At 32.0% G+C, this 15,733-nt stretch overlaps 1 protein-coding gene across 5 annotated transcripts in view; it reads right to left on the reverse strand.

Annotated features, from left to right (window-relative positions):
* Positions 1-3,734: 3,734 nt before the first annotated feature.
* The window catches only part of TMTC3 (transmembrane O-mannosyltransferase targeting cadherins 3), a 63,415-nt gene continuing 51,416 nt past the window's right edge, over positions 3,735-15,733 (reverse strand). For all 5 annotated transcript variants that reach the window (XM_060112842.1, XM_060112839.1, XM_060112838.1 and 2 more), the window contains 4 exons: positions 14,624-14,727; positions 13,177-13,346; positions 11,239-11,465; positions 3,735-8,076 (listed from right to left, as the gene is read on the reverse strand). In XM_060112842.1, coding sequence (XP_059968825.1) covers positions 7,262-8,076; positions 11,239-11,465; positions 13,177-13,346; positions 14,624-14,727 — 1,316 coding nt within the window. In that variant the 3' untranslated portion in view covers positions 3,735-7,261. The remainder of the gene's footprint in view (positions 8,077-11,238; positions 11,466-13,176; positions 13,347-14,623; positions 14,728-15,733) is intronic.

A 15,733-nucleotide genomic window follows, 5' to 3' on the forward strand; every position in this document is an offset into this window, starting at 1 on the left:
ATTCATTGTTGGAATATATTACAACCTTTTATTCCATTTACCTGCTGACGAGCATTTGGCTTGCTTCCAGTTTTGTGTTACTATGAATAAAACTGCTATGAACATTTGCATTATGGTCAAAGAACATCATCTTTTGGAATTTATTAAGGTTTCCTTTGTGGCCTGATACACAATCTACTCCTGTAAATATTCCATATGTGCTAGGAAATAATGTGTATTCTCCATGTGTCAAGTAATTCTACATAAATTTAGTAGTTCAAACTTATTATTTAGGCATTTATCTGCTTTTTTTCTCTGCTGCATTCATTAGTTTCTCAGAGGGTTTTAACATATCCAGTTAGAATTTATCTATTTCCCTGTACTGTTTGTTGTTGCTAGGTTTATTTTTAGATTGTAATGTTAGAAGACATGTATTCGTGATGGACATATCTTGTTGTTCTATTGTTCCTTTTACCAGTATACACCACTCATTTTCCCTTATTTTTTTTTCCTGTTTGGCCTTAAATTCTATTTTGTTGTGTATTAAAATTGCTACCCCAGCTTGTTTTAGTTCATATTTACTGGTAGACTTCTTGTCATAGTTTTATTGTTGGACCTTGTATTTATAATTCAATGTAATATATATATAATTTAATTGAATATAATTAAAATATTAAAAAAACTATTTTGTTAGGTTTAACCCATTTACATTCACTTTAATTACTGCTACATTAGCCCTGTAGTTTAACACCTTCTTTTGTACTGCACTTTCTATTTATTTGCCCTGTCCTCGTTACTACATTTCATTGGATAGAGTGAATTTTCTTCTGATGGATTACAAATCATAAATTTTGTGTGTAAAATTATAGTATCTATTTTTAACCTAAGTCCCATAATCATGTTTATTTACCCTACTGCTGTCTTAAACTTTACGTTTTGAGTATTTGAGTAGATACTATACCATTATCAAGATCTCATGTCCCTTTGGACTCTACCTCCCTTCCTTGCTTTAAGTTGGATATATTTTCTTTCTTAAACTTATTATCCAGTAGGCATGAGGTTTGGAAGAGAGGACGGGAGGAATGAATGCCTGTGGATGTAATGTTCAGTAGACCACTGGGCTCATAGGTCAGGGGCGTAGAGAAAATCTGGGCTGGATATTTGGAATCACATATAGCTAAAACCATTGCTCCAAGAAGAGGGGGAAGAAAGGGTGGGAGAGAGAACACTAGATTTTAAGGTATAAGCAGAGAAAAAGCCTGCAAATGACACTGTAGATCTACCTAAGGAAATGGTGTCATATAAAGGGACCAGTTTAAATGTACACACTATACCTACTGCCCAGGAATTAATTTTACAGATATCGCTATTAGGTGTAGATGCAATTCTGCTGACAGCCCAGTTATGCTGATTCTACTTCCAAGGCGCAGTCACCTGCCAGAGCCCATCAAAAACAGGACTCTGGTCAGGAGTGGCCTTGCTGTGGTTATAGATCTTTTTTGTGGCCTCTTTCAATTCTATGCAGAATTCTCCCTCAATTCTTAGGAAGAATGGGGGAGAAACTCCATATTCCTCAAATAGATCCTACTACACTGCCCGCAACTTTACAAAGCAAGAGCTTCACTTGAATTAACTGTTGAGATGGCCACCCATCACCCATACTTTAGTAAGGATTAATTTAATCAGACTATGCTCCTAATATCAGAAACTAAAGCCACAGGGCAAAGAAGGAGTAAAGAAGACTGAGTTTTAACCATGTAAGTCTTTAAGAAAGGGCAAAGTAGAATGGTTTGGTAAGGGATATTCCGCTCAAGGCAGAAACATGAAGGTAACAGGTTCTTACAGAATATATATGCTACTTAATGGGAAATATGCTATCCATTACTATAGTCACAGAATTCATCAAGAAAAGTATCAAGTCTTCAGAGACATTTAGGTGTTAATATTTCATCTTATGCTACCTCCTAATGGCAGTGAAGAGAAACAGTGAGGTAGTACAATTTTAAGGTCTTAGTTTGAATTCTTATTTGTGCATTTTAATAATTTATTAAATAAATTTATACACTTAATATTTAATAAATATGTATTATTTTAGGTTATTTATGTACCTGATGCCTATGGGACAAGCATTCATTATTATATTTCTCATAATTTGTTTGCTATCATGACCATCATTGACATTACTTATGCTAACACATATATAAATCAAATAATATACACCAAATGCAAGCCCAAATCTTGCAATTACACTAATAACTAGCATCTATTATTTACTATGTGCCAATAACTAACAATTTAAATCTATTAATATATTTAATATAAATATATAACATATTTCCATTTGCTGAATTTGTTTAAACAAACCAATTTAGAAATGTCATAGAATTAAACAAAACTTGACATGTAAACATACTGTCATGTTCCTGAAACAGACATTGATACCTGATAAAAGTTAATAATTGCTTGTTGGAAAGCTGTCCATAAATAAGGCTAGTCTTCAGCAAAACTAAAAATATTTTGTTTCTTTAGCTTTTCTAGTATGACAATGCAATACCATCAAACTATAATCAAATATAATAAAGACAATATTGGATGGATCCATCAGTAGCACTGGTTACAGCTGTTAAAACTGTTTGTTCTTGGAGACACATAAAAAGAATTAAGCCAATCACATCAAATAATTTTCATGGCTTAAAAAAAATCACAATTCACTGAGTAACGTTAATTATGGTTGTGGTCAAAACTTTCGGTAAAGGCTATTTATGGCGTGCATGGCTGAACATGCACTATTTATAAAGATACTTGCCAAAAAAAGAAGATGTGGTACATATATACAATGGAATATTACTCAGCCATAAAAAGGAACGAAATTGGGTCATTTGTAGAGACGTGGATGGATCTAGAGACTGTTATACAGAGTGAAGTAAGTCAGAGAAAAACAAATATCGTATATTAATGCATATATGTGGAACCTAGAAAAATGGTACAGATGAACCAGTTTGCAGGGCAGAAATTGAGACACAGATGCAGAGAACAAACGTATGGACACCAAGGGGGGAAAGCGGGGGTTAGGGGGTGGTGGCAGTGGGATGAATTGGGCAATTGGGATTGACATATATACACTAATATGTATAAAATGGATAACTAATAAGAACCTGCTGTATAAAAATAAATAAATTTTTAAAAGAAAAAAAGATACTTGCCAATTTGTTATAATAGGAGATATATATCCATTATAATACATATACATAAATATGTAACATACATGTTACACACACACACACACACACACACATATATATATATATATATATATATATCCCCTTTTAATAACTTTATGAGGAAAGTATTTTCCCCAACCTGCAGATGGGGAAACTGAGGACATATAGGTTAAACAACTTCCCCTAAGTTATACTAGCAAGGGTGGTACCAGTATGTGAATCCAGGTAGGTTTATAACTTAAACTCCTAATTATTTCACTACACTGACTTCCAACTGTGTATGTATATAAAATTTCACATTTGAGTTTGTCTCATTTTCTTAACTGACTTTCTGTCACTCTGGGTTGGAAATGTATCACTGTTAGGAACTAAGTTAACATGTATCTTTCTCAGGTCATTGCTTATAAAACTACCAGCCAGCTCTTCTTTCTTTGTGGGGGCAGAAATTTCTTGATATGCTATTATATTTTTCATTTTAACACTAAAAGGCAATTCAGGATAAGGTTTTAAAAAGTATCAATTTAATACTGAATATTTAGAAATATGGTACACACAGACACCACAGTAATATAAAATGAACACAATTATCAACTATTTTATGAAAACTTAACATGGATGGCTGACATCTTCCAACAGATAAAACTCTAGACAAAGGTACCAGATATATTTGAATTTTCATTTTAAATATGATTTAGTCATGCAGACAATTAGGTTTTTAAAAAAATAAATATGACAAATATATGGATTTCTGAAGCATAAACTGACATACAAATCTATATATTTTCGTAATATTTTTCATTAAAGCATCCTTAAAGAAGCATTCTGTAACATGAAGTTGAGAGCTCAAATTAGATGAAAGGCATGAGGTTTTAACAGAACTGAGTAATTCACATACCAAACATCTACATAAAAGTAAAGACAAAATTGCAAACATATTTGCTTTATCCTCCAAGTCATCAACTTCATAAAATTACTTACTGGAATAATAATTATAAGATAAAATTCCCAATTCTGAATGTTAGTAAGGACACACATATAAGAGCAATATGAGAAAAAGTTAATTCTTCCTTCTGAGGAGTGAAGGAGTAGCGTAATTGTCCCTTGGGGATTGTCAAAGCTTTCCTAGACCTCCGAGGGAGTAGGTTCTTCTGTAAAACAGCACGAACTAAAACTACATCCCCTTATTAGTACATAAACCTATGATAAGCTTTCTTTTTCAAACTTACAGATGCTCACCACTGTGAAACACAGGTTAGTGAATTGGGCTAAAATGTTCCTACCCTCCATTTCCCCCAAATGGCAGCTTCAAAGGAAAAACTATCCATTGTCTTTTTCACCTGAACAGCTTTAATAAAATTTATATTATGAATTTAAAGAGAAAAAATAATCACCTCACACATAAGCAAGCTTGATGGAACTTAAGATGGAATAAATACTAGGTATCAGAAGAGCATATTCCTTAATGGAAGTTAAAACATCAAAATTAATTGGATTATGTCACTCATTTAAAAGTTAACACAGGAGAGATAAGAGGATTTTCTTGAACGAATTTAGAGCAGTGGTCCCTAACCCTGACTACAAATTAGAATCACTCTGAGAGCCTTGGGAAAAACTGAAGTATGGCTCTACCCATAAGAAATTCAGATTTAATTGTTGTAGGGTGGGGTCTAGATGATTCTAGTATGAAATGAGGGTTGAGAAACAACTGATTTGGAAAAGTTATTGATTACTCAGGGTGAATTTGATTTAAATAAATTATTCAAAATATGAGCACTTCCTACATGATAGGCACTGTTCTAAGTGCTAATGTGGAGAAAATGCTTTTTTCTATAAAAATCATTGGATATTAATATATCTTTTATCTTTTGAATAGTTACATCATTTTATTAAATTATTACTCAAAGCTTTTATTACGGTCTGCTGTCATAAAAGATTTCCTTCTACTTTTTTGAACTATCCTCACTTGATATTATAACAGAATAGATCAAACTCAAACTTCTTCTCAAGATATATGTAGAGAATGCAACAATAACAATTTCATTTTTCAAGTCATGGTATATGAGGTATTCTCCACCTTATATCTGGAGTCACAGAGCTATAATTTAAAAACTGAAATTAGGTATTGCTTTAATGAGTCAAAAATGCACTACCACTGGTGTCAGTGCTCGCTTTATATTGCCTAAAAAATAATCTATGACAGGGCTTCCCTGGTGGCGCAGTGGTTGAGAGTCCGCCTGCCGATGCAGGGGACACGGGTTCGTGCCCCGGTCTGGGAGGATCCCACATGCCACGGAGCGGCTGGGCCCGTGAGCCATGGCTGTTGAGCCTGCGCGTCCGGAGCCTGTGCTCCTCAACGGGAGAGGCCACAACAGTGAGAGGCCCGCATACCACAAAAAAACAAACAAACAAACAAAAAAAACAAAAAAATAATAATCTATGACAGCGCCTCAGAGAACCTAGTAAGAGTAGGTCTTTAATGCAGATCATGTTTCTTATGACCTATTTATAAAACATCCCTTTAAGAAAAAAGTTACAGGAATATGGTTTTTGAAACATAATTAGAAATTAATTATTTCAAAGGAACAGAAATATAGTTTTTGAAATGCTACATAATTAGAAATTCGTTACTATCCCAAGATGATAGCTTGAGCTTTAACATTTTAAATTAAAGCCAACTTTATTAGGTATTATAAAATGCATTCTAACTCATGAAAGAAGTCAGATTTAATAAATTTGATTTGTATCTACTCTTCAAACTAACATTTTTTGAGGTTTAAATTTGCTAAAACCTACTGACTAATTTATTAATCATATACTAGGCTAATTATCTTTTTCCTAGCTGGACAACAGGCCAAAAATGATGAAATTTTGGTTAAACCATAATATATGCATGTATAGAAAAATGCAATAGCAATTTATTTTCCATACTTGATGGACTTAAAACAGCGTTAAATTTTTTGTGGAAGCTCAGTAGTCAAAATAAATATTTAATAAAAATATACACCATAAGATATCAAGAACTTAGTGTTTAAAAATAAACTTTGTCACATTGTTTTGCCTTCAGTTAAACAGAACTCAATTTAGGTATCTAAGGTATCTAAGAATAATTAAGGTATGTTTTTGGAAACAAAATTAAAATTCAAGTAACACTAGAAAGATAACACTAAGATGAAAGAGAAACTTACTATGTTTTAGCTCAAAAGTTTAATCAAGTTATAGTTACTGGGACTTCTCAATATGACTATGACCCTAATAAACAGGAATAGTTTGGGAAATAAAAGTCAAAGAGTCATGATTATGTGGTTCATGCTGTGAAACCCTCAGTACGTAAAAAAATGAAAATACAGTATATATGAGCACCATCTGAAATGTGTGTGCGTATATGTATTTAAAACTTTACCTAATTAAAAATAGCCATTTAGAGTGAAGTTAAGGACAAGCACACAGTTATGAAAATACATTCTTAAGCTAACAATGTCATATGACTTATTTTGAAATGTTTAGTCTGGTGTTCCTTCTAAAAATCAAAAAAAGAATACAACATAAAGAAAGACAGCCAGTATTCTTTTGTAGTGCAAAGTCCCTTGGAAACAGAAGGTTACTGAAGAAAAAAGAATGTGTTCAATAAGTGTTTTCAAATCCATAGTCAAATTCCAATAGTTAAAGGAAAAATGAAGTTAGCTAATAAATATGAATTCACAGAATAATCCAGCACATGTTGGATTTGCCCCCATGGGATTACCATTCAGGCCTCAGATTATTTTTAACTGAGGGTAATCAATATTATTCTGCTGAAAGAATCTTCCTTCTATAAGAAAAGATACAAATTTGCCACCTGTAATTTCTGCTATAGTCACCAAAACTCTAAAAACTACTGTCATATATAATACATACCCTGGGGTAATGAAAGGGTCTTTAATGAAAATCTTATTTTGATCCTACGTAGAGGCAGCTTATGATAGACTGTTAGTATCCTTGCTATTTTTCAAAGCTCTCAGTATAAGTAATCATGATATAGACTGAAGTTCTTTGAAACCACTGTCACGTGATAAAGGGTAATGTTATTCACCATTTAAAATACGTTCAATCTCTTCTAGTCTTTTTAAAGCAGCAACTCTTTTCTTCTCAATTTCTTTGATTTCTTTTGTTGTTTTGTGGGGGGTTTCTTTGTCTGTATTTTTTCCTAACTGTTTGTTGGATTTCGACTGACTTTTATTATCACTTGGTTTTATTATCTGTATGGGTCTGGGTTTACTTTTGATTTCTTTTTCATTTTCAGTTGGAATTCTGTCTCCTTCTATAGCTGAAGTCTTACCAGCTGGGAATACTGGCTGTTCTACAAAACTAGATGAAGAAATTTTATCTCTGACTATATTCAAATGGCGTTGAATATATTCTTCATGTGGTGCTAAGGCCAATGTTTCAACCAGGCATCTTTCAGCTTTTAATAAGTCCTTCTCTTCAAAATAAACAACACAAAGATTGTGTTTTCCTTGCACATTGCTTGGATCCATCTCCAAAATCTTTTCAAAACATTTTTTTGCTCCAAGTATATCTTTCTTTTGATTCATCAGAATGTCTCCTTTTAAAATGAGACCTTTGATATGATCAGGATGGTATCTGAGTAACTCTTCCAAGATTGGCAAAGCCATTAATTCCTTTGCAGTCTGAGAATACAGGAGAGCCAGATTAAACAGAGCACTTCTGAAATCGGCTTGTAATTTTATGGCTTTCTTCATCCACATCTCTGCTTCAGTGTCCTTTTTGTCATCCATGGCAAGCATTCCCAGATTGAAATAACCATTAGCATCTAGTGGCTCCTCATTTACATAGCTTAGAAGTCGTTTTCTAGCTTCAGGTCTGAGTTTAACCTCACCTAAGAATTTAAAAAGAAAAAAAATTATATTATGAGCAAATGAATAAGTCTGAGGAACAAAGCCACTTGCAAATATTTATCTAGATTACAAAAAGACAGCATCAAAACAATTAACTGCTGTGCCTAAATTAAAAAGCAGAAAGAAAAAATCTCAAAGTTTTCATAGGAAAGACGTGTATGAAGCACTGAAATGGCAGCTCATTTCCTTTCCTTCAAAGCAGTAAAAGTGCCTCAAAAGCTAAAAGGGGAGCCAAAGCAATCTTGAGGGAAAAAAACGGAGCCGGAGGAATCAGACTCCCTGACTTCAGATGACACTACAAAGCTACAGTAATCAAGACAATATGGTACTGTCACAAAAACAGAAATATGGATCAGTGGAACAGGATAAAAGCCGAGAGATAAACCCACACATATATGGTCAACTAATCTATGACAAAGGAGGCAAGGATATACAATGGCGAAAAGACAGTCTCTTCAATAAGTGGTGCTGGGAAAACTGGACAGCTACACATAAAAGAATGAAATTAGAACACTCCCTAACACCACACATAAAAATAAACTCAAAATGGATTAGAGACCTAAATGTAAGACCGGACACGATAAAACTCTTAGAGGAAAACATAGGAAGAACGCTCTTTGACATAAATCACAGCAAGATCTTTTTTGACCCACCTCCTAGAGTAATGGAAATAAAACCAAAAATAAACAAATGGGACTTGATGAAACTTAAAAGCTTTCGCTCAGCAAAGGAAACTATAAATGAAATGAAAAGACAACCCTCAGAATGGGAGAAAATATTTGCCAATGAATCAACAGACAAAGGATTAATCTCCAAAATATATAAACAGCTCAATATTAAAAAAACAAACAACCCAATCAAAAAACGGGCAGAAGACCTAAATAGACATCTCTCCAAAGAAGACACGCAGATGGCCAAGAGGCACATGAAAAGCTGCTCAACATCACTAATTATTAGAGAAATGCAAATCAAAACTACAATGAGGTATCATCTCACACTGGTTAGAATGGGCATCATCAGAAAATCTACAAACAACAAATTCTGGAGAGGGTGTGCAGAAAAGGGAACCCTCTTGCACTGATGGTAGGAATGTAAATTGATTCCACTATGGAGAACAGTATGGAGGGTCCTTAAAAAACTAAAAATAGAATTACCATGTGACCCAGCAATCCCACTACTGGGCATTTATCCAGAGAAAACCATAATTCAAAAAGACACACATGCCCCAATGTTCACTGCACCACTATTTACAATAGTCAGGTCATGGAAGCAACCTAAATGCCCATTGACAGGCAAATGGATAAAGAAGATGTGCTACATATACACAATGGAATATTACTCAGCCATAAAAAGGAATGAAATTAGGTCATTTGTAGAGAGGTGGATGGACCTAGAGACTGTCATACAGAGTGAAGTAAGTCAGAAAGAGAAAAACAAATATCGTATATTAACACATATATGTGGAATCTAGAAAAATGGTACAGATGAACCGGTTTGCAAGGCAGAAATAGAGACAGAGATGTAGAGAAAAATGTATGGACACCAAGGGGGGCAAGTTGGGGGGTGGTGGTTGTGGTATGAATTGGGAGAATGGGATTGACATGTATACACTAATATGTATAAAATAGATATAACTAATAAGAACCTGTATAAAAAATAAATTAAAAAAACACAAAAACAAACAAACAAACAAAAAACAGACTAAAAGGGATGAAATATCTCCTGATAGTTTAGATTCTAACTGGGAGTATACGAAGAATAGAGAATTAAGAGGAAGAGGCATGGGATTTGCCAACAAAAAGATATGTTCAATCTTGATTCTGTTAATGTTATGACTTTATGCACTAAACAAATTATTAACTTGTCTGGGTTAACCTACTGAATTTTCTAATAATTACATGAGATATATAAAAATGCTCAGTAAATAGTAACTATGACTGGATAAACAAAATGTTCTAGTCTTATTAAATCAGATATTTTTTGTATGTTATTTAAAAATTTTTAGGACTTTTCAAAGGTAAAAATATACCATTATATATAAAGACTATAAATATAAATCAGGTTTTAGGAAACAAATATTTATTGAGATAATTTCTATTGCAAATAAATACAAAAAAATTCAATTTCTAAAACTACACACCCCAGGGTGCAATCTTGTGTCAGATAATGGGCACCTTTCATGATTACTAAGGTTAGCTAACTTTATAAAAACATTAGTTTCCTAAACTTAGCTTTTTTGAATAACAGGCATAAAGATCTTCCGCTATTCTTTTATGTGACAATATGATAAATAAAGAAAATGTGAAATAAATCAATAGGCTTAAGTTCTTGTCTTGGACTAGTTACTAACCTAGCCATATAAAGTTAGGGTAGTTATTACATCTGTTTGGTCCTGACTCTCTAATCTACAAAACAGATGACTGGCAAAAACAAACTCAAAGGCCCTCTTTAGCTATAAAATATGATTTTATGATTCTTACATTTTTGCAAAAGTTTTATAAAAGTATCTAACAATTAATACAGAGATTTTTCCAAACATAAAAATTAAGATTATAAATTATATATATTGCCTTCTGAAGCAGTACTAAAATATATCAAAGATCCTGATTTATTGTGATGAATAATTTAGTTTTGCTAAATTTATAGAAAATACAGGAAATTATAATAACATCTCAGAAAACAGTAAAACTGGATACAAAATGATATCAAAAGTATTTGGACTTAGAAATCAAGAGAAAATAGAATACTATTTTGTCTAAAACATATAATGCTCTTGGCTCTCTAGAAATAATTACCTAAAAATTTTTACAAACTCAGATTATTTGAATAGTATGGTATTTATACCTAAATATATTTCCATGAATAAAATGACAAAATAGATAAATATGGTATTGCTTAATAGACTGTCTGAAAAATCAGTTTTAACATATACCAGAAGAACTAACAATTAGTATTGTCATGTATGTTAAGGCTATTACTTAAAAAGTTTACTTCAAGTATTTTAAATATTCTTCTTATAAATTATTTATGCAGTTTTGATATAAACCATCCATTCATAAAATGTTTGCTGGGGGTAACATTAGGTTTTATTATATTTCAAACTAGAATATGTTTAAATATAGAAATATTTTGAAAAAACATACCTGATTCTTGCATTAATATAGCAGAATTGAATAATGCTAGCTTATGCTTTGGATTTAGTTCTAAAGCATGATTAAAGTTTTTTAGGGCTTCATTTGGTTCTTTAAGTTCAATATGAACAATCGCCAAGTTGTACCAAAGATCTGCATTGTTTTTGTCCAGCTCTAGTGCTTTAAGATATGCTTCTTTTGCTTTGACAGGTTTATTCATTTTTAAAAGCAATTCTCCTCTGTGGAAAAATCAAACACAAGCTTTACTTCCATTACCATGTCAGTCTATAGATACTATTTTTCACAAGTTTTAAGCTTCTCCACATATTCACAGCTTTCCTTTTAACTTAGGTTCTTAAAATTTTCTTTTAAAAATAACAAACTGTCCTTAAACCTGAACACATTAGTTTAGCAAATTTGGCTTGATACGTTTTCAAATACTTTTAAAGAAGGAAAAAGCATGCCTGACGCTAGAGGGTAAGATGTTGGGAGGTATCCAAGAAAGGGGAACAGAGAAAATATATTCTTTGAATATATCTTGAAAAACAGCAGACTAGTCTACAACAGAAAAATGATAGCAACTAGAGTGGGAGATCAATTTGTCAGGCGATGAAGTAACAGCATTTGAAGAAGGAATATAAATACAGTAGTGATGAGGAAATTCCAGTATTCAAATCTGTTAGCAATGTCTCACTATACAAAAAGCAGAACATTAGAAATTGTTTACCCCTTAAAATTATTTAGTTTTCTTCGATGTATTCTTATAAAATGACCATTCATTAAAAAAAAGGAATTTAAAAAGCCGATCTGGTAGGATGGAAGGGCAATAGTGCCACCTGTAGATACTTTTGAGGAACACATCTGGAACTAATGATCACAGTTTGAAAATCATTTTACAAATTATTCTAATATGGTTACATTTTCTGTTACAGAGCTTAAAAAAGTCATTTTTACATATGTGCAAATCAGTTTAAGTACTGAAATGAGTTACTTTTATTATAATACTACTCTTTCCTGAAGTATTAGCATAGGCATGAAATCAAATAAACTACTAATATTCCCAATTTCTAGAATAAGTGTCCAAAATGTGATTTTTTAAAATGCAGAGATTATTAATTCTTTATAAATTAACATATGACAGGTTTTATTTATAGATACAACCCCAGTAAACTTAGTGAATTTCAGCAAGTACTAGATAAGGCTGAACAAAGACAGCTTCCAGCTATGAACAGATTTTATTTCAAAAACTTAAATTTTGAATGCATTTTCCCCATATAAACAATGTGACAAATTATAATTAGGTTTCTGGAGCACGCTGCAAAACAAAGTTTAACATAAAATTTTCCTCAGGTACAATACAAATGATAAGACTTACATGAGAAAATATATCAAGTTCTAACATGTACTGCAAAAATTTTTTTACTGGCAACTAAAAAGTTTCCTTGTAGTAACAATAACCAGTCTATTCTCAGTATTAAGAAAGCTCTTGAGAGTTTGATATTATATAATTATTTCTTAATTAACTTTATATATAATGATTTCTTAATTATACAATGATTTCTTAATTATTCTATAATAATTAAGAATAACTTCTTGTAAAAATAACTTAATTATTTTGTAACAATTAAGAATTATAAAAGGTAAATTTCAGCTGTTTTAAATAAAAATGAATTTGGTGATGAGAAGCAAATGAAATTAAAGAGGAGCTTTTCCTACCCTTCCTTTTGTATAAATAAACCTAAGTGTGCTATTATCAGTTATGGATTCCCTTGTCAATTTAAAATCAAATCAATTAAATTTGTTAGTCTAAAACAGGCTATATTTCTATGCTCTTGGTTGCTAAGATTTACTAGAAGAAGAAAAAAAGCCAAATTAGTCAAAATAGCTTAAAAGTATATGCAGATGCAGCTTTAATCTTCTATAGTGAAAGCCTAAAGCGAACTACAACACCTGCTAATGTAAGCCTGCTTGAAGTCGGGTCTCATGCTTATTGCTTGTCGGTACAGCTGATCTGCTTCTTCCAGTCGGGACTCATTTGCTCGTATCAGGTTGGCCAGATTAATGTAAACATTTAAGTGGTTAGGTGCAATTCTGGCTGCATATTTTTTACCAGGAATAATCTGTTAAAAAAAAAAAGTGTTTTTAGAATTTGACAGTTCAGTGCCAAATAAAATCTGAAGTAAGCAGTCCTAGTGTTTTATTTAAAATTTACATAGAACATAAAAAGATACACTGCAATACTAAAATAATACATAAAAATGTGAAATAATCTGCAGTATACACAAAATATAAGTAAAATAATTAAAGTTTAGTAGCAGTGAAGGTTGTATTTTTTCATTCATGCCAGCTCAATAGATTACTGTTAGATTTTTATATATGTATTATTTTATGAAGTCACAGAAATCAGAACTTCTAGAGGCTAAGGTCCCTTAGTATGTTTGAGTCAGACCAGGAATAGAACTTGGATTTTTTCTCTCAGTCTACTGTATTTGTTACACCATGTCAGCTTTCATGTTGTCAGCAAAATATTTCCTGGTTGTGATAACAGGGTAGTTAATTTTACTTCAGAGCTATACTAAACCCTCACTTGTTTGGTGGAGTTAGGGAATAAAATTCTCTAATTAACTGATTATTTGGGTTAAGTAAATGTTATTATATATAATATATATGAACCCAAATTCTCAATGAACATAATAAATTATATCTGATAAAAATCTTTATTGAACACAATTTAACTTTAGGATCTTAGGACTGAAATAATTCTTAATGTGGTCCAACTCTGTTTTTAAAACATTTAGCAAACTGTCAAATCATTTCAATATTACTACTGTTATTAATACAGTATTAATATAAACTACAATTGAGAAAACTGTAGCCCAGGGTAAACTATCTTTGCAGATTACACACAGCTAGCTGGCCAAGGGCAGTATCAGATTTTCTAACTTTGACTTTGTATTGTGGATATCCAAGAAATCTTGTACTTGTGACATTATAGCAAATGATGGGCACAAGACGGCAACAGAGATGTATCCACTCATTTTATCACTGCTTTCTTCATTTATTTCTTGATAGGAGTAATGTTGAATTTAGTGCTTATTGCACATAAATAAAATTCTTTTCATTTAAAGTCACTTAACGCATAAATAACTTGTAATCAAAAATATCTAAAATTCAGAATATCATAATTTGGTTTTCACAGACTATAAATTTTAATTAAGTGAGCTATAAAAGTGAATGTAATCTTTTATAACACTTACAGTAATAGATGGTTCACTGGACAACTTACTTTTAATATCAACAAATTGAAGAATAGATAAGGATTTTCCATTTGGATAATTCTATTCAATATGGACATCTAGCAGACATGACACAATAGAAATAATTTATGACTACTTACTTGAGGCATCAGCGACTTAGCCGTCATATAAGATTCTTCAGCTGCTTTGGTTCTATTTAAATTTTTATAAGTTCTTCCTACATTCATGTGGGCACCAATATCATCTAAAATTAAAAAAAAAATCATTTGTTGGCAAATACACTAAATAGTATTCAAGTAAACTACTAAGAAGACATGTTTCTAGAAACAAACACACTAAAGCAAAAGAATGCAAGAGGAGGCAATAGGTCCTGCTTCCTCCATAAAGCTCTTCTAACACAACTTATTATAACTTATGAGCAAGGCTACACTAGAAAATTATTAAATAAAGTACCATAAGAACAGAAAATACACATATGACATGAAAAAACTATTTGAATGGCTCCTGGAAGGGTTGAGATATGAGAGGGGAGAAATAAAGGTAATGATTAAATTTACATCTTTTTTTCCCACTATATTTTACTATCCTATACTAAGGCTTACTCCTATTTCCTTAATCACATAGCTTTGGAATTCACTCAAAAGCAAAAAGGATTTACAAGTGAAAAGGATCACCATGATTACTAGAATTATTTCAAGTATTATAAATAACAAAAATGAATCCATGGTGGCATAGGGGCAAAGAGCCTGTGAAAAAAACTTTGTGACTTTGTTTTTAAAAATTTTTGTGAATGTGGTTGGAGTGCAAGTTATCTGGATTCTATAGTATTACTTAAGATGCAGTAGCCCAGATCTCTTAAATGATGATACATTCCCATATAATTTAATTAAAACTTTCAAAAAGGTTGTCTTAATATCAAATCCTCAGCAAATTTATTCAGGGATAGAAAAACATAAAATTTAAATAAAAAGGATATGAGGGTTCATTGCACACTAGTTTAAGATATACTTCCCAGTAAATATTTCAAAGGTTTGGAATAAAGATAGAAAGAAGGGAGATCTTAAATTAGACAAATTTTACTCAACATGAATCTCTAACAGACATGACAAGGTTTCAAATTATGATTACTACTTGCCTGTGACACCAATGATGATTTTGCAATTGTGGAATAGTTCTCTGCCTGCAACTCCCAGGACACATAGGGGCCAAGCATATATATTTTAGGTATTCCCCTAGGAGGAGAGTAACAG

The sequence above is a fragment of the Mesoplodon densirostris genome, chromosome 11 (assembly GCF_025265405.1).
Source record: "Mesoplodon densirostris isolate mMesDen1 chromosome 11, mMesDen1 primary haplotype, whole genome shotgun sequence".
Lineage (NCBI taxonomy): Eukaryota > Metazoa > Chordata > Mammalia > Artiodactyla > Ziphiidae > Mesoplodon > Mesoplodon densirostris.